Source organism: Mauremys mutica, chromosome 10 (genome assembly GCF_020497125.1).
Source record: "Mauremys mutica isolate MM-2020 ecotype Southern chromosome 10, ASM2049712v1, whole genome shotgun sequence".
In the NCBI taxonomy this organism is placed as follows: Eukaryota; Metazoa; Chordata; order Testudines; family Geoemydidae; genus Mauremys; species Mauremys mutica.
Window position 1 is genome coordinate 87,867,931 of NC_059081.1, and position 24,654 is coordinate 87,892,584.

The 24,654-nt window shown below is 54.6% G+C and overlaps 1 protein-coding gene across 1 annotated transcript in view; it reads right to left on the reverse strand.

Annotated features, from left to right (window-relative positions):
• Nucleotides 1-3,246: 3,246 nt before the first annotated feature.
• The window catches only part of LOC123378421 (maestro heat-like repeat-containing protein family member 7), a 41,596-nt gene continuing 20,188 nt past the window's right edge, over nucleotides 3,247-24,654 (reverse strand). Inside the window, exons 2-13 of the mRNA XM_045032153.1 lie at nucleotides 13,221-13,729; nucleotides 12,657-12,754; nucleotides 12,175-12,297; nucleotides 11,613-11,692; nucleotides 11,051-11,156; nucleotides 10,486-10,581; nucleotides 9,651-9,755; nucleotides 8,318-8,453; nucleotides 8,001-8,095; nucleotides 6,390-6,542; nucleotides 5,384-5,524; nucleotides 3,247-3,608 (exon numbers count right to left, since the gene is read on the reverse strand). Coding sequence (XP_044888088.1) covers nucleotides 5,429-5,524; nucleotides 6,390-6,542; nucleotides 8,001-8,095; nucleotides 8,318-8,453; nucleotides 9,651-9,755; nucleotides 10,486-10,581; nucleotides 11,051-11,156; nucleotides 11,613-11,692; nucleotides 12,175-12,297; nucleotides 12,657-12,754; nucleotides 13,221-13,728 — 1,596 coding nt within the window. The 5' untranslated portion in view covers nucleotide 13,729 and the 3' untranslated portion in view covers nucleotides 3,247-3,608; nucleotides 5,384-5,428. The remainder of the gene's footprint in view (nucleotides 3,609-5,383; nucleotides 5,525-6,389; nucleotides 6,543-8,000; nucleotides 8,096-8,317; nucleotides 8,454-9,650; nucleotides 9,756-10,485; nucleotides 10,582-11,050; nucleotides 11,157-11,612; nucleotides 11,693-12,174; nucleotides 12,298-12,656; nucleotides 12,755-13,220; nucleotides 13,730-24,654) is intronic.

Here is a 24,654-nt window from a genome sequence, read left to right on the forward strand (position 1 = left end):
CAGCCTCGGATCTAGGGGCCAGTGAACTCTGGTACAAAGCTGCTTCCATTATGGAAACAGCCTGGTACTGGCGAGTGGGTGGGGAGACCAGGGAGATGGGAGGGGTTACTGAGGCTGGGGTGGGGAAGAAGCTGTGGGGCTGGGAGGGGAAGGACATGGCCCAGCTTGTGGGAGGGATCCTGCTGGCTGTGTCTGGAGCACTGTGCAGCCTCTTCTGTGGGAAGTTCCCATGGGTCAGTGGGGCCTGAATCTCTCCTGCTCCTTTGTTCTCTTTGGGCTTCACAGGAGATGTCTGGTGAACGGCCTGTGGACTCTGTGCCCCGCACCGCTCCGAAATTATTCGCTCCCTTCAAAGAAACAGGGCACAGCTCAGCCTGGTAGGTAGGCTGGAGCCTCACACTTCACTCACACACACACCACTGAGGGGCTTTGGGAAGCACAGTAACAAAGAAGAGATTTAAGTGACACTAAGCAAGAGAAAGAGACAAATTTCAAACACAAAGAAAACAAAACACACTTTGTAGTGACTCAAACTGAATCTGAAGAGTCACAATCGTGGCCTTAGCAGTTTCCAGACTAACGTCTCCGCTTTCCTAACAGACCTTATTTGATGTCCCTGTACGGTACAAAAATTCTCTGTCGAATCTGCTGATTTGATTGCTTAGCCTTTCGGTTTCAGACCCTCTGTTCTCCTTCTAGGGTGCCTGGACCCTGATTGTAACATCTCTCTTCCAGTCTCTGGCCCAGCCTCTTCCACAGACGTATGCTGCAGCCAGCCCAGCTCAGAGAGCAGTGGGGACAGATGATCTCATCCTGTCAAACCAAGCAACATGGGTCCCATTGAGGCTTAGATGGAAGATCCCAGGTATCTCGTGGAGGTAAAAACCATTCACTCTTCTGGGCACTTTGGGCTTCCTGTTCCATAGCCTAGTTGTCATCATGACTTTGTTTTTTTATTCTCAGAGGACGTGTCTGGGATCCTGGAGACTGTTTCCTGCTGGAGGTTTGAGCGGGGAGAGATCACTCAGAAGATCACTCGGGTCTGCAGGGTTCATGGGAGCAGCCACACTCCAGCAGGCCATCTGGAAGCCTACTAAAAACTGCTTACCTACGACTTACAAAGTCCAGGCCCAGTTTGAGGCTCCATCCCTGAGGCCTATTGGCAGAGTCCCAGAGCAGCTAATCGGCCCCCGGGACCTCCTTAAACCAACAGCAGGAACAAGAAGCTGTCTGCTCACCGGGGCTCCCCTGTCTTCTGGACCATGTGACTCGCTGTGGCTCATCTGATTTGAGGGTCTGAACACAATTTGGTCTTTTGCTTCTGCTCTTCCAGTATCCTGACCCAGCTGACTCTCGACTCCTGTCTTCTGAGTGTAGACTCTGCCTCTGAGCACTAGGTCTGGCTGCCCATGACCCGGCCATGACACTGACTTTTCTACAATTCCTCCAATGCCCTTTTCTGCTCTCCAGCTCTGCTCTCCCAGCAAGACACACCAATCCCCTGGCTCCCAAAGTCCTAGTCGCTGCTATTCAAGGGCTCAGGGGTAGTGCGTGTATTGCCCCCTCCCGCACCACAGCTGCTTTTCCTATGAGAATCTCCCTGCGCAGAGGAGAAATCCGCTCTTCTCTTACAATCAGTCCTGGCAGCAATTCAGGAAGTCATAGAAGGGACGGTCTGCTAAGCTCCCTCTGCAATGCCACTGTCAGAGACCATTACTGGTGGGTGCCAAGTGAGTGCGCAGGCAGCTCCTTGAGAGACTCCTAGGGGCAGGGTAGTCGTGTTTCACGGTGACCTCTGAAAGCCATGCAAAGAGTGCAGCATTGAAGAGACTCTCCTGCGGTAACAAAGGGTTTCTGTTCTCCTACATAGTCAGCCAGTGAGGCCAGTTTGCAGCATGGGGAAGAGCTGTTTGGTGCCTTGTTGGAGGATTCACCATATAGCTGGCAGCAGCTTCAGATCCTGGAGTCCCTATGATATGGTTACCATGCATCCGGATTTTCCCAGACATGTCCAGCTTTTTGGTTTTTAAATAGCCGTCGGGGAGGAATTTGTAAAAATCTAAAGGTCCGTGATTTCCCTCCCAATGCCCGGGCCACCCGGGGGGGGGCAAGTGGGGCAATTTGCCCCAGGCCCTGGGCCCCGCAGGGGCCCTCACGAGAGTTTTTGGGGGTCTCTGGAGAAGGGTCCATCACTCGCGCCGGGGGCCCCAGAAAACTCTCACGGGGCCCGGGCCCCCGGAGCTTCTTCTGCTCTGGCTCTTCAGCGGCAATTCAGCGGTGGGGGGGTCCTTCCGCTCCGGGTCCCGCCGCCAAAGACCCCGGGACCCCTGAATCCTCTGGGCGGCCCCACCCAATGCAGAGTGTGACTCAGCTGAAACGGCGGCCAGGCCCGATTGAGCCACTCACATCCGGGCCTCCAGTAGCCAGAGCCCCTCCCCTGGTCTCCCCCTCCCCTGGCCTCCCTCTCTCCCCTGCAGCCAAAGTCCATTTAATCCTCCTTTGCAGGTGGGGTAGCACGGCCTAGCGAGCAGAGTCTATAAAATCCCCCCTTGCAGGCAGGGGAGCATGGCCTAGTGGCCAGACTCCATATAATCCCCCTGTACACATGGGGTAGCACGGCCTAACGGCCAGAGTCCACATAATCCTTCACGGTTCGGGAGGGGGGTAGGGGGACATGGGCCCACCCTCTCCACCGAGCCCCAGGCCACGGCCCTGGTAGCGGCAAGCTCTACTTGCCGCTCGCTCAGCGGGGATCCGCCTGCAACACGCCGAGTGGTAATACAGCTTTAACACCGTTTAGCTCTACCTTCCCCTGGGAATGGTAGTGCTTCTGCGGCGAGGGGTCCTCCGGTCTGTTCCTCCCCTGGGTCATCCTCCATCAGGGTCACCGGTGGTGCCTCGACAGGGCTGACGCCCGGATCCTGGCTCGCAGCCCCTCTCTCTGCAGGAGCTAGCAGCGTGCGTCCTTCCCCTCCGGCGGTCAGCCCAGACTGAGCTGATGTGCAGGCTTTTATATCTGAGCTCCAGTTGGAGCATGCCCAGCAGAGCTTCCGGGGCGGGGCTTCCTCTGCCAGGGAGGAAGGGTTAACCCCTGCTATGCCAGTGCGGGGCCGCTCTGCCCCATCACACACTCTCCCCCTTAAGACAGTCACCTGGGCCGCCTGACCCTTGGTCGTTTCCTCCCCTTCCCCCTACCCCCCGACCCCCCCCCATCTCGGGAAAAGAAATCTGCATCCGCATGAGCCTTTCCCGGCCGGTGTAACACTCGGAAGGAATAGGGTTGGAGGGACATGTACCACCGCATGATCCATGTGTGTGAGTCCTTCATGCTGTTAATCCACCTGAGGGGTGCGTGGTCTGTTACCAAGGAGAAGGGGTTCCCTATTAGATAGAACAGCTTGTGGCTCAGATACCAAAGGCCGTATTTTCCCTCGGCCCACCTTATAGCCCGGGTAGATCAGTTCTTTCTGGCCCAGGTGACATTTGGCTCGGTTTGCGGTGAGTCCTGCTCTGCCCAGCGCCCGCAGCTGGAGGTGTTCCTTCCAGTTGGCACTGTAGACGATGATGTCCGTCAGTGTCTCCCGCAGCAAGCCGACCCGTGCGAAGATCTGCAAGAGTTCATTGGCGATAACTGGAGCCCTGGCGGACCGTAGTGGTACCACCTCTGGATACCGTGTGGCATAGTCAACCACAACCTGATATACTTATGGCCGGAGCGACTCTTCTCCAAAGGCCCCACTAAGTCCAAGCCCATCCGTTCAAAGGGTGTCCCTCCTGCTCACCCCACAAGGGGGCCGTGCCCCCCCGGGGGTCATGCCCCATCCAGCCCCCCATGTTCCTTGACGCCCTCCCCCAGGACCCCTGACCCATCCACCCCCCTTCCCTGTCCCCTGACTGCCCCCTGCCACCCCATCCAACCCCTCCTCTCATTCCTGATGGCGCCCCGGGACCCCTGCCCCATCCAACCACCCCTTCTCTCTGTCCCTGACTGCCCCCCACCGCCTCATCCAACCCCTGCTCCTTGCTGACAGCCCCTCTGGGACCCTTGCCCCCATTCAATCCCCCTGTTCCCTGCCCCCTGACCACCCCAACCCCTATCCACCCCCCAACAACCCACCGAACTCCCCTGCCCTCTTCCAACCCCCCCTCCCTGCTGCCTGCCCCTTACTGCACTGCCTGGGGCCGGGGCCAGGTCTGCTTGGCCGGGACCGGGACTGGCGCTGCGGGGCCCGACTCCACAGGCTGGGCCATGCCGGGCCGGAGCCGGTCGGCCAGGACCGGGACCGGTGCCGGCGCTGCAGGGCCCAACTCCCTGGGCCGGGCCGGGCCGGAGCCGCTCGTCCGGGACCAGCACCGGCACCACGAGGTCCGAGCCGGGCCGGAGCCACTGGGGCCAGAGCCGGGGGTGCTTGGCCGGGACTGGGCTGGGGCGCTCGGCTGGGGCCAGGCCAGGGCCAGGGGGAGCCGCTCAGCTGGAGCCAGACAGGGCCGCGCTGTGCCTCCCTGGAGCCGTTCTCGCACCCCCCAGCTCCAGCTTACCTGCCTGCTGCTTGTTTCAGGCTTCCAGCGAACATCTGATTCGCGGGAAGCAGGGGAGGGGGAGGAGAAGGAGGGCGGAGCGTTCAGGGAGGAGGGGGACGTGAGCTGGGGCGGGGGCGGGGTGGACAGCTGCCCGAGCTTTTGTTAAATGGAAAAGCTTTTTTAGAACCGGTTGTCCTGGAACAGCTGGTTCTAAAAGGGTTTCTAAATTTAACAACCGGTTCCTGCGAACCGGCTCCAGCTCACCACTGCCATCTGCCCAAAGCAGTCAATGGCTCTTCCCTCCACGAGGGAGCGGGGTCTCCCTCTCAGCCTCTCTGAGAACTAGCACTGCTTGGTTTCCTAGGACACGGGGACCTGTCCCCACTGCTCCCTGCGGTGGCCCAGCTGGGAGGCTGTCACCCCCCCCAGGGCCTGGCAGACAGGCGGGGAGGAGGCTCCTGTTCATGTCACCCTCTGAGAGCCCACAGAAGGGCCAAAGGAAGAATTAAGGGCAAGAGGTGAAGCAGGCCCTGAGCCTCTGTCCCATCCTCACCTCCTCAAATGTGGAGCTTCCTGAGCTTCAGTTGGGCAGACAGGAAATGTAGCTCTGGCACAAATTTGCTTCTGCGCCATACGGGGCAGGGAGAGCTCTGCCCGGGAGCCCGGGGAATGGGAGGGGTGAGAGCAAGGAAAGAGGGGAGGGGTAGGGGAGTGCGGGGAAGAGCTCATGCCCCAGATGAAGGACGTTTGGGGTCAGAGGGAAGGACCCTGCTCCACAGAGAGGGGAGAGAGTTCTGTCAGGGACAGGGGCCTCCATTTCCCCTTCCACTAGCCCCCCATTTACAGGGAGACAGAGCAGTACCTGCAGCAGGGAGCGGGAGTTGCTGAGGGGGGACCTTTAAGGGCATCAGGGGAGGCCCAGCCCTTGCAGCACCTCAGGCACCTGGTGCAGCTGCCGGATGCTGCGGAGCTGACCCATCAGCTTGGCGGTGATGTCCTCCAGCTGCAGGGGAAGGAGAACATGTCAGAGACTGAGACACTGACCAGGAATCAGGGAGGATTAAGGGCACCTGGAACCAGCACCATTTCCACCCAGCAGCTGCTCATGTCTGAGTGGTGGATTCACCCTCCTGATCCCCAGGATGGAGGCTTCTTGTCCTCTCTAGTGACCTCCAGTGCCAGCCCCCCTCCTTGTAGGGTTAGCTCCTGCCGCCTCCCCTCAGTGCCCCTGACAGCTGTTCCACCTCCAACCCACCTGGGGACACCGCTCAAGTTGGTAGAACCCTCTCCTCCACCCCTGCCTCCATCCCCACCCAGGTAGGGCAGGAGGGATTCTGACAGCAGTGAAGTGGCCTGCGGGGAGGTTGAGACCTTTCCCCAAGTCACCCCAGTGACAAATGCTGAAGCCAGAGGATGGCAGCCCTGGTGAACGGGGCAGGTCAGCAGCCCCTGCTGGCTGAATCCTCCCATTCTCTCTAGAGCGGGTCCAGCCCTGCCAGCAGCAGGACAAGCTTCCCCCACCCATGTGCCTCAGAACTGCCTGGCCGGTCGCCATCACCCATCAGTCCTTGGCCTCCCAGGCTGCCAGCGATGGGAGCAACTCTGGGTGGTGGCTGGGGTGACATGGACACTAGGCCATGGGGAAATGGGTGCAGCTCTGTGGGGCAGGAAAGGTTCACACAGGGCACTTAGGGGACTCTCCTGCCCTTCCCAGGAGTGGAGAGCAGAGCATCACATCCTAAGAACACAAGTCCATGAAGTCCACAAGTCCCCACTAGACTCCTTGCTCCCAGGCCAGCAAATGGTGATAGGATGGGAATGAGGCCTGGGCCCCGCTCCAATCTCCTGAGTCGAATGCAGCTGCTTACCGTGTACCCCAGCAGTTGCTCGGCTTCCCCCAGGATGGCGTACGTGAGGAGAAGCCCAGCCTGGCTAATGCCCAGCAGGGGGGCGTAGATCGCTGGCACGGCTGTCTTGAGGAAGCATTTCCTCTGCCCCGCAGAGAAGAATTTTCCAAAGACCTAAAACCAACAGGACAGGAGGCTGTAGCAGATTGCCCAGAGCCAGCCTCCAAGCCCTGGAGATAGAATGGCCTCAGCGTCTGGTGCCCCAAAGGAAGAGTAAGAGAGCTGCTGTAGCCAAGGCCGTTCATTCCCCAGGAGGCTTTCAGGGTCCCATGGCTCAGGGAAGCCCCTTTATGAAAAGGTGGCCGATGCTTAGGGACCAAAGCCTCCAGTGGCTCTTTCTGGAGGGCAATTGATCGCAGGGGCCATGATGGGCTGGAAATAGATCTCTAATGTGGGTGAGCAGGGCCCACTCTGCTGTGCAGCGCACCGAGATGATAGGGGACCCTGTATTGCTTCCAGCAGAGAGATCTCCTGCACCTCAGTGGCTAGAGGAGTGTGCGGGGGGGGGGTGGGGGGAAGGGGGTTGGAGCTGACAGACCAAAGGTCTATTCCCCCCAAATTAGTGATTTCTCTAGTAGCTGGGTATGGCCTCGGCAGCTCCTTGGTTTCTGCCAAAGGGAATCCAATCTGCAACCTGACCAGGATAAGGAGACTCATGTCCCAGTCCCCATCACAGACACTCCTAGGAACCTTTTCTTCTGCTGCAGCAATTCAGCTTGTGGGAGGCAGGACAAGCTCACAGAGTCTCTCTCATGTGGCGTCTATAGGGCAGCATTCTGTAGATGCACTTGGAGATCCAGGAGCCATTCCAAGGCCTCCTCTGTGATGTTGTCGAAATCACCCATTTCACCTTTGACTCCAATCTGGGGGCACTGGGTTATGGTGTGTTCCAAGGTTTGGATGTTCTCAGCACAGTTGTGAGACAGGGGGCCGGGGGGTCTTTGATTTTCTACTTGTGCAGCAAGTAGTCGCAACTTGGGTCAGTGACAATGTGCTTCTTTGGCACAGTGGCTGAGGTCCAGATACTCTGCCATTCCCTGGCCGGGTCTGGAGACATGAGGAGGGCGCATGTGGTGCATATTGGCTCTGGAGCTCACTGTGTCCCCTCCCCAGTTCCCGGGTTGGGGCATTCTGCTTCCTGACTGGCAATGGACTTGGGCAAACCCCACCTCCTTTCTCTGCGTCTACAGGGTGCAGGGAAGTAAACAAGGGTCTGCTCAAGCACTAGTGACTGACGGACCCAGTGCTCTTCTCTCAGACACTTGGGGATCAGCCAGGGGGACAAGGAGCAGAGAGACACCCAGAGCCATAATCCTCTATTAACTCACCCACCCGGGGATTCGCCTTATGCCACGTAGCAACGGCTCCATGGAAGACACTCAAATCACGGCAACTAGCGAGGTTCCAATGTGGGACCTTTAGCACCAGCCTGTCCCACTGGGTGCTGGGTGAGGAACTCTGAGCTGGAAATAAGGAGTGGGCTCTTGTCCTGTCTCCAGGAGGCATCCACTGCAGGGACCCCAGCCAGCCCCACTCCCTGAGCTGTGTCCTACCCTGCCACAGTGTCCTTACCTCCCCCACCCTGGCTGTGTTTTTATAGCCCAGGAGCCTGCTGTCTGAGTACCAGTCGTGGCACCACAGATCCTCCACCTCGTGTATGCTCAGCCCTGGAAGAGAGAGAGAGAGAGACACTTTGATCATTCTGGTTGCAGTTTCTGTGCCCTTCCAATCCCATTGGTGGCTGCCTAGTGGAGTGGAGAAGAACAGAGGCAGAGAGAGACTTGTTCTCCAGCTGGGGTCAGGCTGAGAGAAATTGTCTGGGGTCCCATTATCCACCTGTGGTCCCTCTCAGTCCCCTGTTGGGTTCCGTGTCCCAGTGGGTTCCTTACCCCTCTGTTCGAGCAGCAGCTGGTACAGCCGGTAAGTCCCCTCCATGGCCTGCTGGCTGATGTCCTCGTCTGGGTAACTCACAAACAGAGCCAGCTGGGCCACGTGCTGACCCAGCCTAGGGAACTCTGCTGAGATCTAATGGAAGGGAGAGGAGAGGAGACTCCATCAGCATTTTCCTGTCAGCTCCCTGTCCCCCCTGGGCCAGAAGGCTCCTTCTGCAGGAGATGCTGGGGGAGAGGAGCCTGAGACAGACCCTTCAGTTGCTCTGCTGCCAAGGGAGCCAGGAGCTGCTTTGGGATGCCAAGCAGGGGCTGGAACATGGTCCCTGTCAAGGTTCCTTCCCACTCTGAACTCTAGGGTACAGATGTGGGGACCTGCATGAGAACCTCTAAGCTTAATTACCAGCTTAGATCTGGTTTTTCTGCCACCACCCAAAGCATTTAAGAGTTATTTGGGAAACTCTGTCGACCTTCCCCCTAGAATATCTCCCTCACAAATACTAGAACCCTTCCCTGGGTAGCCTTGAGAGACTCCTCCACCAATTTCCTGGTGAACACTGATCCAAACCCTTGGATCTTCAAACAAGGAAAAATCAATCAGGTTCTTAAAAAGAAGGCTTTTCATTAAAGAAAGAAAGCTAAAAATCATCTCTGTAAAATCAGGATGGAAAATAACTTTACAGGGTCATCAGATTCAAGGAGCCCAGAGGAACCCCCTCTAGCCTTAGGTTCAAAGTTGCAGCAAACAGAGGTAAATCCTCTTAGCAAAAAGGAACATTTACAAGTTGAGAAAACAAAGAGAAACCTAACACGCCTTGCCTGGCTGGTACTTACAAGTTTGAAATAGGAGAGACTGGTTCAGAAAGGTTTGGAGAGCCTGGATTGATGGCTGGTCCCTCTTAGTCCCAAGAGCGAACAACCCCCAACACAAAGAGCGCACAAACAAAAGCCTCCCCCTCCCACCAAGATTTGAAAGTATCCTGTCCCCTTATTGGTCCTTTGGGTCAGGTGTCAGCCAGGTTACCTGAGCTTCTTCACCCTTTACAGGGAAAAGGATTTTGGTGTCTCTGGCCAGGAGGGATTGGATAGTATTGTACACAGGAGGGCTGTTCCCTTCCCTTTATAGTTATGACAATCCCCTTCAAGGCCCAGGGACGACACTTGACCAGGACAAGAAGAACTTGACTCAAGCCTATCTCGTTCCCTGCTCTGACTCTGCCTCCCCAAGAGGAGCACTGCGAACCCACAGCCCCTGCAGCAGCAGATCCTACAGCCCGGTGGAGCCAGCCCGCCTGCGCCTGGAGTCAGGAAGCTGGGCTCAGAGGTCACTTACGTCAAACTCGGGGAGGGTGACTGCAAATCTCAGCAGGGCCGTGCTGCTCTTAATGGCCCTGGCTCTCTCCTGGGGCACCCTGGACACGATCCAGCGGTTGACATGCTGTGGGGAAAGGAGGCAGGTCAGGATCAATGGGCAGGTGGTGCTTTGCAAATGAGCCCCACCCCCCGCCCCAGCCCCAGGGCGCAGAAAGAATAGCTGAGTCATTGATCACAGAGCTTTAGAAGGGGATTCTTTCCCCCAGGACGCAGCTTGTATCCTGCAGGTCACAACTTGTCAGGGTCTCTCTAGATTGGTCCCATCCTCCCAGAGCTCCTGATTCCTGAAGAGTTCACCAGAAAGGAGACTGAATCCTCGCCCTTCCCTGCCACTAAAATCCTTGGTGGGATGTAAGGAGTCACTGAGAGCACAATCCCCCCAGGAATTTCAGAGCATATCAGAGAGAAGGGCTGATTCCCTGGGGTCCTCCTGTTTCTCTAGGAAGGAGCGTGTGCCTCTTCTCTGAGAACCATCTCCAGAAACTCGTGGGGTGTGTGTGTTGGGGGGGGAGGGGGAAGGGGGGGTTTCAGACTCTCACTCCCCAAGACAACCAGGGGCCAGGGTTAGTGCTCAACAGAACCAGGCAGAGCTCTGGTTTGACGTCCCAGCTCCTTCCTCTGTCCCTCAAGAAAGCAGGACCTGACACTGCATTGCACTGACCTCCCCAGCCAAGGACGCCCCAATGGGGACCCAGCTAGGAGGACAGAATAGAAACTGGATCTGCCAGTCTCTCCTTACCAGCCCCCAAAGAGTTAAGGTAAAATTGGTTCCCACCCCTCCTTATGGGACTCACCTCCAAGATGAAGTGGAGCCTGTCTGCGTCTGGGGACTCTGCCAGCAGGTTCCCCAGCACGGCATCCAGGAGCTCTGGCATGACTTTGTGCGGAGCCTGCAAAGCATGGGTCAGAGTTAGGGAAACTGGGCCGACCCCTGCCACAGGATGGGAAGAGGGGTCTCTGGGAAGCACTGGGGAGACTCCCAAACACATATCCTGGCCTCGCGCATTCACGTCCCACTGCAGGCAATTAGCAAGGATTGATGACACCTGGATCTTTGATCCATGAGCTTAGCAGGTCTCTGCAGAGGGCCTTGTAGGCGGAAGAGTAGGAAACAGCCAAGTTGCTATGGATGGAAGCTGGGCTGCTGGGCAAAACACGGCATATGGAAGAGAAAGAAAGAAAGAAAGAAAAGAAAGAAAGAAAGAAAGAAAGAAAAAGAAAGAAGGGGGTAATCCTCTGGAGGGAAGGATCCAACCCTACAGCTTGTTCCATCTCTGCCTACCCCACCCCTAAATCTGGAGCTCCAGCGAATCAAGGGAGCAGGGACAAGGACCACTCTGGAAGAGGCGGAGGATGTACCTGGATGTCGGTGGCGTCCGTCTCCGTGCCCAGGGTGAAGACCGAGCCAAGGGCAGCTCGCAAGAGGCGGGACTCTAGCTCAGGCTCAAGGGCTGGTTTCATGGTGCTGGCAAGAGAGAGGAGCTGGTATTAGACTGCGCAGTGCGGGGGTGGGACTGTCGCCAACACGGACACGAAACCACAGGGCTACAGGCACAGGCTGGCGAGAATGGAAACTGAGGCACTGAGCTAGGGAATGACAAGGCCGAGGCGTCACAGACAGACAGTGGCAGGGCAGGAATAGCGCCTGGTCCCTGGAGCCTGCTGGCCCTCCTGTATCTGAGCCCGGGAGTGAGCCCCTCCCCAAGGCCCCTGCAATGTTAGTGGGGTGAAAAGAAGAGCCCAGCCAGGAGAGAGTGACCCTTCCCGCCCCACCAGCTCTGCCAGAGGAGCCACTCCTGGGAGGTGAGCGACCTGGGAGTGGGAGGGACAGTGACTCCCAGCCTTGGGCCTGAGCAGCACTGGGGTGAGGGGAGCCAGCGGGGGGTAGGTGCGGGGGGGGAAGAGGGGGCTGTCTCGGTACCTGAGGTTGCCCACAGCAGCCAGGCAGCTGGCGAGGATGGCGCTGGGTGGAGAGTCTTTAGGAAGCTCCTCAATGAGCTCCTGTGAGACGCGAAGGAGACAAAGGAGCATGAGGGATTCGGGCCCTGCTGACACCTCCCAGTGAGGAGATGACACAGCCAGTGCCCCACATGGCCAGCAGGATCCCCCACTACCTCCCGCTCCTCCCATTTCTTCCTGCCCAGCAAACTGGTCCCCTTCCAGGATTCCTGCCCAGCTCGGTCCCAATCCCCTTCTTCCCTCCTCCCTGTCAAACCTGCCCCCATTCAGCACCATCCCCACGACCGAGCTGGGACCATGTGATTCCTTGTCCCCCAGTCACAGCTGCCCTCCAGCCCCACAATTCCCCCACTGCCCAATCTCACAATTCTCCCTTCTCTTCTCCCCGCCTTCAGCCCCAGCAATCCCTGCCCTCTGCTGCCCCCGCCCACACCCCCCAGCCCCCACCCATTAGCCCGGCCATACCCCGGCCAATCCCACGTCTCTCTCCCCCCTCCAGCTGCCGGATGACGGGTCTCACTCACCACAATCCTCTCCACCACAGCCGCCTTGCAGCAGTGCGGCTCCAGCGTGTCCTGCCCTCTGTCCTGTGCAGCAAGACACGCGGGGTAGATGGCCCGCAGGAACCTGAGCTGCTGCCCCTCATCCTGTACCCCCCGGGAGTGGGGGATAGCCAGAGAAAACCTGTTAGCTAGGGACCTTCCTCCCCACCCACACCAGCTCCAGGGCTCAGGCCTCAGTGGGGGATTGTGGGGAGCCGCCTAGTGTCCAAATCCCCCACGACTCCTACACAAGCAGGACTGGGAACTGGGACAGTGCCTGTGGGGGGAGGAGACCTCGGCTGTTGTGGGACAAACACCCCCATCTTGGGGGTCCCACATCAGGGATGTAAAAGGGCCCCATTAGGGGTGGTGGATCATCGGGGACAAGACCCTCGGCAGGGGGTGGGGATGCTGGGAAGGGACAGGACAATCTTGGTTCCAGCCCAGGGGGGGAACATTTGTACCTTGTCTCTGCCCTGGAGCTGCTCTCTGATGACCTTGAGAGCAGCTTCCTCTGTGGTCATCTCCAGCCATTCCTCCGCCGCTGACTCCGTGGGGGTCCCTGCACCCGGGAGAGAAGGGAACAGGGGGATGTCTGCTGCCCCTTGGGGGGAGGACAGGGGCGTGGTGGGGAGCGCAGGATTAAGGACCCCCCTTCCCACCTCAGGCACCCAGGGCAGATCGGGCCCCACACCTCCCTCTCAGGGCTGCCTTCAGCCCCCAACAGCTTCAGAAGCCCATAGCAGAGCCCCCCCCCCACTGTCCAGGACTCCGCGGGAGGTGCCGACTCCCCCAGCCCCGGAGCATCAAGGGACAAAGTGGCAGCAGCTCTTGATGCCCCCACCCCCAGCTCCCCTTGCTGCAGGGGCAGCTGTGTGACTGCTGCTGGTGTCAGTGGGGTTCACGTGGCTCAGGCCAGACACCTGGGCTGGGGACCCCCCCCCCGCCATATCCCTGGGAGAGTGGCTGGGCCCAGGGTGTTCACATCCCCGTCCTCACCCCTCCCTCAGCCCAGCCTGGCTCCTCACCTGGAACAACGCAGCAGCGTCCAGAGGCGTCGCTGCTGCTGGAGCCCCAGGCACTGCTGCTGTCCCGTGCTGAGCCGATGGTGCTGGTGCTGGGATCTTCCACCTCCTGGTCTGAGGGGGCTGAAAGATCCTCAGAGCCCGGGCAGGGCGATGCCCCCTGCTGGGAATGAGGGCTGGGCTCCTGGGGCCGCTGCTGCCCACATAACAGGCCCCAGAGCCTCCCTGCCCGGCGCCCCTCCTGGGCTGGGTCCTGTCCGCAAAACCTCATCCTGAGCCAGCTGCACCTGGGCTTGGTCGGGGCCTCTCCCAGCTCGGCGCCTGCGCCGGGAGCTGGCCTTGTTCTCCAGAAGGCTGGGAACTTCCGCCTTCTGGCCTGCATGGGAGCTGCTTCCCCGCCAGCGGGGACGGAGAGGTGGCTCTGCCCCTTGGGAAGATGGCCGCTCCTTCCCGAAGGCTCTGGGGCCACCTGCAGAGCCTTCCTCCTGAACCTGCGCAGGAGCCTGGCCATCCTGGAATGGAGCGGGGAGCAGGTGTGAGTCTGGGGTCACTCGTGGGCCTTTTCGGTCCCTCCTCAGCCCTGCTCCAACCAGAGCAGCCCCTTCTCCCCCCATAGGAGTGCAGGGAGTGCAAGCTACACACACTGGCAGGAGTTCATTGCATGATCTGCTCCCCCTCAACGTTCCCCCTCGTCATCCCTGCTGCTGCTGCAAGATCCAGGAAGTCTCATCCTTTTAGAGCAATGGGGTCAGTCCCAAAGACCATCGGTTACTCTGGACAAGCAGCTCCCTCCAGGATCCTGACATGCCAGCACTTTACACACCTTCCTGCAGCCTCCCAACCCCCATGGCCTGTAGCCATGCGACCCCGACCCTACTGATGGCAAACGGGCCTCAGCTACTGGCTCAGGGTCACACCGAGTGTCGAGCCATGGATGGACCCCTTCCCTAACCACTGCTGCACACTCCCTCCCACAGCTGGCAATTGCAACCAGGCCCTAGTGTCCGCTCCCCCTGCCTTTGAGAGGGAGTGTCACTCCGGGCTCCATTGCTGCCTATTGATCTGTGGGACTGGGCTCTCTGGGCCTCACATCCCCGAATGGGCTTTAAAGAAGACAATAGTTAAAGTTTGGCCCCAACTCTTTCTTGTTTCTCTACACTTGCCATTTTAGCAAAGTTTAGAATTCTCAGCGTTCAACACCTGGAAACATCCCTTTCTCCTTCGCTGACAGCTTGAGCATCCCTCCTCACCCAGGCTCACTGCTGCCAGGAGTTAGAGAATCCACCCTATTCCCCTTGGACCTACCCAAGGAGTCCCACAGCAAAGCGGGGACAGAGCCAGAAAGAGAAGCCAACAGTCCTGACTCCTGTTCTAACTAACAGACAACAACCCCCACAGAGGCAGGGAGAGAGCCCAGGAAATAATCACTCAATTATGAATCTTTTCTGCACCCTCTCTAATTTTTTTAACATAATATTCAAAATGTGGACACAAGAACTGGATTCAACATTCCAGTATCAGGCTCACCAATGCTGGATCACTTCCCTTTCCATACTCACTACTCTATCCAGCCAAGTATGGCTTTAACCTTTTTTACCACAGTTTCACATTGACAGATTATGGTGAGCAGCTCATCCACTATGGCCCCCAAATCCTTTTCAGAGTCACAGCTTTCCAGCGGACTGTCCCCCATTCTGTAGGGTGCTGTCTGACTCCTCTGTTACTGGCAGTCTGGGTTTGCATGTGGCTTTATTAAAACCTAATGATTCAGTAAGTAGTTTAGAAGAACTAGCCCATTAGAGAGAGAATCATGAATTGCTCAAAGACAACGAATGGAGAAAAGCAGCGAGAGCAAACAAACACGTTTGGTTCTGGCTTATTTCCTTGGTCTTAAAAGAGAGTAACAAGGACCTGAGTCTCCTCCCTCACAATAGCCCCATGCTCGGCCCAATCAGCACTGAGACTCTGAGACTCAGAAAGCGGAGAGTTCTCACCAGCTGTCGCAGGTCACCACCGGAGGGAGTCACGCTTAGAGCACTATTCCAGCCACATCTTTGGGAGGGCCTCCTGCAAGGAGAGTTGGAGCGCAACCCTCCCACCCCTGCCCCCCACTCCACATGCACACACAGGTCCTGGTGGTGAAAGGAGAGCAGGGGGGAAGGACAAAGATGCAAGAGAAGAAGAGAAAGGAGGGAGAGACAGGAAAAGGGAAAACAAAAAGGAGAAACCCCAATGTCCCCAGTGATTCTAAGGAACAAAGTTCTAGGTCGGAAATAAAATGCTGCCCCCACAATCTAGTGTTTTCCTTTCTTAAAAATCAGCCGGCACCTGATGGATCAGACTGAACAGGTTCCAAATCTTTCAGAGGCTCTTACCTTCTATACAGGGACGTCTGTTTTCTGGCAAAATCAATAATTGAAGAAGAGAAACCTCTGAAGTGGGTCCTCGTTACGCTCGCGTAGGTAAAAGTGAATTCTCTCGGTACTCAAGGAGAGACCTCGAGATGGAGACGCGCTGAAGCAAAGCCACAGGGATCTCCAAGGTTGCTCCTGTCCTGCACCCCTGTCCTGCCTGGATGATGTCAAGATCTCTGTGTGAGATCATCGCCTCCCACCACCTTTTTCCAATAGGCTGAGGTCCTGCCAAAGGCCCTTGTGATGTCACTGCCACACCCACCGCTCCCCTGCAGTGCTGATGTCCTGCCCCTGTCCAGCCACATTGGATGTTTGTGCTGTTTCCCCTGGATCACCCCACTCAATGACTCTTCATTGTGGGGATGACACCGACTATACAGTAGAACACGAGACGCTCTTCCCCATGCTACGCTCAGTTGTTCATAAATTAGTAGACTTTATGGACAGAAGAGACAATTAGACCATGGAATCTGACACCCTGCATATCACTTGCTTTCTGTATAGCATAGTAGCTAGTTTTTGACAAAACACGTTCCAGAAAGGCATCTAGTCTTCATTAGAAGACCTCAAGAAATGGGGAATTCCCACCACTTCCCTTTCTAGTTTATTCCTTTGGTGATTCATCTTCACTGTTGAATATTTGTGCCCTATTTCTAATATGAATTGGTCTCTTTTGAGTTTCCAGCCACTGGGACTTGTTATGCTTTTCTCTGCTAGATTAATGAGCCCTTTAATATCAGATATTTTCTCTCCATGAAGTCACTTCAACACTGCAATGACATCACCTCCTGATCTTTTTGATAATCTAAACATGCTGAGCTCTTTCACTAGTTCACTAGCAGGCATTTTTCTCCAGCCCTCAAAACGTTTCATTGCTTTTTGCTGCCCCATCTCCAATATTTCAAAATCTTTTTCAAAGGCGGACGCCAAAACTGGATGCAGTATTCCAGGGTCAGTCTTACCGATGGTGCGTCACCTCCCTGTGCTCCTCACTGCTCTTTTCATCCAGCCAATGATGGCGTTAGCCCTGGGCACCACAGCATCACACTGGCTGCTCATGTTGAATGGCTTGCCCAGCATGGCCTCTCAATCCTCTTCACAGTTAGTGCTTTCCTGGATACACTTCCCCAGGCTGTAGGTGTGGCCTGCAGGCTTTGCTGCTAGGTGTAGGACCTTTCCTTTGGTTCTTTTCAAACTTGTTTTCTTTGAATGGGTCCAGCTTATCACGGGATCCGATTGCTCTGCGTCACTGCCCTGTCCTCAGCATTAATTACCTCTCTGCTAGTATTTTATCACCCACCCACGTTAGCGGCAGTGATTTTATATTGCGTTGCAGTTCACGGATATTTATTTTCAAGAATTAATCCTTGAGAGATGTTAGGGGGCTTCTTCCTTCCCCCTCTCACTTCCCTGGTCCTTCTCGCATGAACAGAGAGCAACAATACCCCAAGTCTGAAGGGGCAAACAATTTGATGTTTATTGGGGTGAACTTCCAGCAAGCAGGATTCCAGTTTCCTTCCTTAGTGTCTCGCTTCCCAGCTCTGACACCACAGAGCCTTGCCTGTGTCCCTGTTCCTATTCCCTGTTCTCATTCCCCCCTTAGCAAAACATGATCCCAATTCCCCCACCCCCAGTCCCTGTTCCCATCCCCCCTTACTTCCTGACTGACTGCAGACTACATAGAAAAACTTGAGTTCTGCTTAGCTAGACCTTAACCAGTCACTGTACTGACATTTAACTAACCAATCCGAACATACTGTAACATGGTTATTTAACCAATTCTATCCCACCAGCCTCTCTATGGCTCCCTCTACACCAGTGGTTTTCAACGTATTTACCATTGTGAGCTGCACATGCAGCTCTCTGTGTTATGTGGGCCGCATCCACACAGCATATATACCACCTGAATGGCTCTGAGGATGTCACATGGGCCGCAGCTGAGTGCTGATTGGGCCGTGGGTTAGGAAGCACTGCTCTACTCTGAGAGATCTGGCTTGTTTCCAGGCCCCATTGCAAAACCCCCGTGTAAACAAGGTAATGCTGCTAATTGTCACCAGCGTAGCTTAGCCTGGTTTCATGCAGAGATAAGCTACACCAGTTCAACACACCATTTACCTTGTCTACAACGGGACAGTGTTAGACCAGCTACACTGAAGACTGGAATCAGGGCAAAACCTCAGGATATGCTTTGCTCAGCCGGAAAAGCTGGATTCTAAAGGTCTTGGCTACAGTGGCAATAGACACAGCTACTGCTAAACTAGTCATAGCGGGTGGGATATTCCCGACAACGGAGCCTTGACGAGGAAATGTTACTTTATGGAAGCACTTGTCCTGTTCCAGAATTGAAAGCGCACAAGCCCCAGATAACAAAATGCAGCCAATAGGGCATGTATGGTATGGGGCATTGTTTGATAAGTCTCCTCTGTAGCTCCTGAATGAGTGTGAAAACACAGGCATGTGATCCATGCCAGGTTAATGAAGGTATTTCTCTCCCCCCCCGCCCCCAAATCCTCTGTTTCAACGCCACAGCTTCATTTCCTGTACTTTAACAATTGTATTTTGCAAATATGATGCAGTTGCACTGCCTGGTTAAGTGAGGAAAGTCAGCGGAGAGGCAAACAATTCTGCCGAGATCAAGAGGGAGGAACGCAGATGCAAAATGGGGTGCTAGGATCTCCTAACACAAAATTGACTTTATTAATTAATAGGCAGCAGGTTTAAAACAAATAAAAGGAAGTTCTTCTTCACGCAGCGGAACTCCTTACCTGAGGAAGTTGTGAAGGCTAGGACTATAACAATGTTTAAAAGGGGACTGGATAAATTCATGGTGGCTAAGTCCATAAATGGCTATTAGCCAGGATGGGTAAGAATGGTGTTCCTAGCCTCTGTTCGTCAGAGGATGGAGATGGATGGCAGGAGAGAGATCACTTGATCATTGCCTGTTAGGTTCACTCCCTCTGGGGCACCTGGCATTGGCCACTGTTGGTAGACAGATACTGGGCTAGATGGACCTTTGGTCTGACCCGGTACGGCCGTTCTTATGTTCTTATGTTCTTATTGTAAGACTTAACATATGTACAAATATATAGGGAGAGAGGCGGATGAAAGCAGATAAATCAAAATGGCCTGAAAGCTAGAGTCTTATTTTACATTGCCGAGGTTTGTCATGAGATTCTGATAGACTGGTACTGAACTAAAGGTGGAACTGCGGGTGACGGTGAACCCCATAAGGCTTCATGGGAATATGCTTATGAATGTATATATGATATAACTGGAATATGTTATATGCTACACATGCCATGTAACATATCTACGTAAAGGTTATGATCTACTGAATACACTCCTCCTATTTGTATGCATGTAACATTTTTGTACTTGAAGTTAGCAATATTGGCTGTATACTTGCTTGATTTCTAAGTAGCCTCTGTAAAGCATTTGAGCAGCTTCTTGAGAAAGGAATGTGCAAGTTAAGTGCCCAATCAAGAAGCACTTAAGAGACAATGGATCTTGGGAGGCTCCAATCCACATAAGAAGTCTACACGAGGACGTTCAAGGTAGCAGGTAAGCCATGGCTGCTGCCTGTAAAAATTGAGTCATGCAGGGACATGTGACTTGCCCATGTGACTCCAAAGCTCCATCTTGGAGCTGGATTTTGTATAGGAGAGAGGAGGAGGCCTCCACCCACAAGAGACAGTCTACTTAAACCCCTGGGAGACCCCTCCATTTTGTCTTCAGCTGGCTAAAGAGAGAGCCTCTCCAAACCCAAGGATACCCGAAAGAAACTGGAACAAAGGACAGTAACTACAGGGGGGGTGAGTGATTGCTGGACCCAGACCAGAAGGAGACTAGTCTGTAAAAGGAAGCTTACTGGAACTGGTGAGGTTATAGCTGTATTCAGTTTCTTAGACATAGACTTGCGTGTTCTATTTTATTTTCCTTGGTAATCCACTTTGTTCTGTCTGTTACTACTTGGAACCACTTAAATCCTACTTTCTGTATTTAATAAAATCACTTTTTACTTATTAATTAACCCAGAGTCTGTATTAATACCAGGGGGAGGGGCAAACAGCTGTGCATATTTCTCTATCAGGGTTATAGAGGGCAAACAATTTATGAGTTTACCTTGTATAAGCTTTATCCAGGGTAAAATGGATTTATTGGGGTTTAGACCCAATGGGTTTAGACCCCATTGGGAGTTGGGCATCTGAGTGTCCTCAGCTGGTATAAATCTGCATCATTGTATTGACTTCAACTGAGTTGCCTTACACCAGCTGAGGATCTGGGTCACTGGGTTATGCTTGATGTCAGCTCAGTGGCGAGATATATACACAACTGGTCATTTAATTTACTTGCAGGGTGCTGTGATGACATGGTTGTGGCTAGAAGTTGGTTTCTAACAGAGAGATAATTATACTGATTTCTTGGAACAGCCTAGCCATATGCCAACTTAAAGAGAACTCAAGATCTCAGCTTGGACTATACTAGTGAGAATGGAAATAACTTCTAAAGGGTCATGAAGGGAATCTGAGCATTTAAGTAGCTTCTCCATGAATTATACTAAAAATGAGGCAGCAGCTGCGGAGAAGTCGCATTGGTTCATTTCAGCTATCATGACCAAGAGAATAAGAACAGTAGGCTGACGATACAAATACCATTAGTTGGTCACAACTACAGCTAATTGGAAAATTTTCATCAAAATTTGCTTTTTTTAACCCCCAAAATGCAAATTTTGTGAAATCAGAATGTTTTGAAACACATGTCGATTTTGATGATTTTTCTCCACATCCCAAGAAGCATTTTAACAACATTGAAACATCCAATTTTGACATATTGGGACTAGAACATTTTCATTTTTCAGTTTAAGATGACTTTTTCAAAAAAACAAAGAAACTTTTTTTATCTAAAAACATGTGAAAGTTTTGAGATCGAAATGGGAATTAAAGGTTTCAGTTTTATAGAAATGAAACGTTTTGATTGACCCCCAACCTTTTTTTGGAATTTGATTCCGCTCGAGATAAAATATTTTGTTTTTGTTCCATTTCAGAACGGTAAAAATGCCCCAAAGCACAGAATTTCCTGTGACGTGGTAACTCTGGGTCCAGCTCACGGCTATTGCAATGAAGTGACTGCAGGACGGATCTGCAGAGGTTCGGTGCTTCCGCTCGTGACCAAAGCCTAATGCAATGACATGTTACTCACACGAGGATTCACATGGATCATTCTTAAACTAGATGTTTCCATTTTAACATACTGAGGTGGCCTCCAGCCCTCTTTTAGGAAGCTTCTGTCGCTCCTGCCCATGGCGGGGAGAGGGGCGAATGGAAAGAACTTGGAGAACTGCAGAGTGACCGTTGCAAACGTCTAGCCGCACAGTTTCAGAGTGTTGGGCTGGGTTTTAGCCACGTGACGCCCATTCGAGGCAGTGGGGAGTGGGCACTTTAAATCCACTGCAAACTCTTGAACACTGCTGGGTCCAATCACTGACTTCTCTGCACCAACCCAAGAGGAAAGCAACTCACTCCACTGAAGCCACCAGAATTACACCCAGCATGTATCTGGCCCACTGAGTTAACCCTCCCAGCTCCCAGCCTTGACAACGCTGCTTTCAAATGCAGACAGACGCCCTGGTTTCACAACAATGGAGACTTGTGGAAGAGACAGAGTGGGTGTGTGCTGTAACAAAGAGCTGGGGCTGCTTTGCCAGACACTGTGGGCTGGAAATCCTGTCAGGAACAGGCAGCAAGTTTCTTTTCGGGACTTGATTGCTTGGGTAGCGAGGTGGAGCCGGAGCTCTGTAAGCACAACTCGGCAGGATTTCCCTGTCTCACGGGACTGCCTCCTCCTCTCTGGCCAGCCCTTCGGCGAATGTGTTGAGGGAAATAGAGGTGAAGTGTCTTGAGGCTCCATCTTCTTCAGGGTCGATGGGTCATCACAGGCTTCTGCAAGGCACCAAGACACTGAATTGAAAACCTCAGGGCTACTGGATTGAACACATGAATCTCATTCGCTCCGGGACTCGCGCTGTTTGCTTTCCATTTCCCTTCTCCCAAGCTGCGTGCCTCTCCTCCTGCAATCTCCACTCGCCGTGGGCTGCCCTCGCTGCCCTTCCAGAGCAGGAGATGAAGCCACCAGCATGGCTCCCGGGGGAGACGTACCCCTGGAAGATCCAACTGCCTCCTTTCATCATGCCCATGTCATGGTCTCGTGCGTGCTGCTGACCTAGTCACATGCCTTGAGATCGGCTCTGCACTCAACAGCTCCATTTCTTGCCTAGCAGGCTCCAGTGACTGCACACTGGCCAAGGGCGGGCAGGCTGAAGCACACCACAGAGGAGTGGTTGCTGCTCTCTGGGCACCATTGGTGTCTCATAGGTTTCAGCAGTGGAGCCCCATGGAGGCACCATGCAGGGGGGAGCTGGAGCCGGTTCCCACAGGTTCCCAAGAACCGGTTGCTAAAATTAGACCTCTTTGGAGAGCCGGTTGTTAAAGGGCCAGGGGTGGGCAAAGAACTGTTGCTCCCAGGAGTCCCAGCTGGGGAGGCTGAGGCTCCCCCGGCCCTTCCCCCGCTTCCCCCCAGCTGCAGCATGGCCAGGCGCCGGCACCAGCTGGGCAGCTGAGCTCAGGAGTCGTCCTGCTGCCACTTTTTGAGCGGCCCGGCCAGGTGTGTGTGGGGGGTCCTGCTGCAAGCTCCAGGGCTGGCCAGGGGGGAGGGGGCAAGTGGGTCCATTGGCCCAGGCCATGCAGGGCCCCTGGCCCCACGAGGATGTCTCCCCTGGGCCCTCCCCTGCCTCCCCCACCCCACAGAGCTGCAGCACGGCCAGTAGCTGGTCAGCTCAGCTGAGCTCTGGCCTGCCGGCAAGGTAAGGGGGCTGCAAGCTCCAGGGCTGTGTGTGTAGGGGGGGGTAAGTGGACAATTTGCCCCAGGCCTCTGGCCCCATGAGGATGTCTCCTTCCTGCCCCCCCAGACCCTCCGCCCCCCCCGCAGAGCTGCAGCATGGCCAGCAGCTGGGCAGCTCAGCTGAGATCCTGAGTCGTCCTGCTGCTTTGAGCTGCCAGCAAGGTAAGGGGGGAAGGGGCTGCAAGCTCTAGGGTTGCCGGGGGGCAAGTGGGGCAATTTGCCCCAGGCCCTGCAGGGGCCCCTGGCCGCACGGGTATGTCTCCCCCTGCCCTGGCCCCTCCCCCGTTCCCCCCTCTTAAATCAGAACTTTTTATAGAGAACCGGTTGTTAAGATTTTGGCATGTCATCACTGGCACCATGTGTATCTTGACCAACAATAGAGGGGTGAAATACAGTTTGCTAAGACTTCTGTGCTAATTTAGTGATGTAGCGAAATGCCCAGACCCTATATGGCCAATCAGCAAGAACTCTGAGCAACCCTCCGCTCCTAAAGTGCAGGACAGGACCCCCAGCTGCAGGAATGACCTCTTTGCACACCCCTCCCCCCACATTCAGTTGGTGCACTGAGCTGAGCCAGACCAGAGACTGAATATAGCCTTGAAAATGTGGCCCATCTTCATAACACCAAGCACTACAAACTGACTTCAAGAGAAGCTATTTGCTAGGGTTGAAAGTTCAGCCACTGATGGTTCCCCACCCCCAGGCCTCCCACCATAGCCAGCCTCACCTGGCCTTTGAGACTCCTGAGAACCACAGGCATAGGGCCAGTGAGGTTTCTTGGTAAGGAAAAAGTCTGACTGATTCATGGCTGTGCATCCGGACTGCCCCTTGTGAGCCTAGCGCTGGAAGCTTTGGGACCAACTGTATCAAGTTGGTTCCAAGAGCCCAAGCCAGTGTATTGACGGAAGAGCTTTCTCAGGAGGTCAGGTATTGGGGGGGAAACAGGTTGGAGCGCAGTGACCAGTATTTAGGATCGGGAGTCTGGAGTTCACAGTGCTGCTACGAGAGGCCACCTGACATTGTGACTGTGGCCACAGCAGATCAGGCTGTTGATGAGTCTATGGATTAGACTTGGTCTACACCTAAGTTAGATCAGCACGTTGCCCTGTGGTTGGCCACACTCCTGCGTGACATTGCCATGGCAACCTAACCCGCACGGTGGCTGCAGCTGTGTTGACAGAAGAAGGCTTCCATCGCTGAAGTGCCTGTCTGTCGGGGAAGTGGTGGCCTACACTAAAGGAAACCCCATTTCTGTTGGTGTTGGCTGTGTCTATACCACGGCGTTATATTGGCCAATACAGTGACAGAGCTATGTCGGTACAGCCCCCCTGTACTGTACATGTACCCGTAGGGTTAGACTCCCATTAGGATTCTTTTAAGCATGTTGAGCTTGAATGATTGGAACAGGGGTGCAGGGAGGATCATAGAATATCAGGGTTGGCAGGGATCTCAGGAGCTCAGCTAGTCCAACCCCCTGCTCAAAGCAGGGCCAATTCCCAACTAAATCATACAGCATCATAGAATAGCAGATAGAATCATAGAATATCAGGGTTAAACTGGAGCCACGTCTCCTGCTACGCTGAGTGGGAAATCGAGGCCTGGGGCCTAACTCTTTAGAGTGTGCAGCAAAGAATCCTGTGGCACCTTATAGACTAACAGACGTTTTGCAGCATGAGCTTTCGTGGGTGAATACCCACTTCTTCGGATGCAAGCAGTGGAAATTTCCAGGGGCAGGTGTATATATAAGCAAGCAAGAAGCAAGCTAGAGATAACGAGGTTAGATCAATCAGGGAGGATGAGGCCCTGAGGATGTTTCATGATGTTGAAATCATGAAACAGCTTCCACCCCTCCATCAACCTCAGCCTGGACCTATCTACATGGGAGGTCCACTTCCTAGACACCACGGTGCAAATAAGTGGTGGTCACATTAACACCACCCTATACCGAAAACCTACCGACCGCTATGCCTACCTTCATGCCTCCAGCTTCCATCCTGGGCACACCAGAAGATCCATTGTCTACAGCCAAGCACTGAGGTACAACCGTATCTGCTCTAACCCCGCAGACAGAGACCAACACCTAGAAAATCTCCACCAAGCATTCTCAAGACTACAGTACCCACACG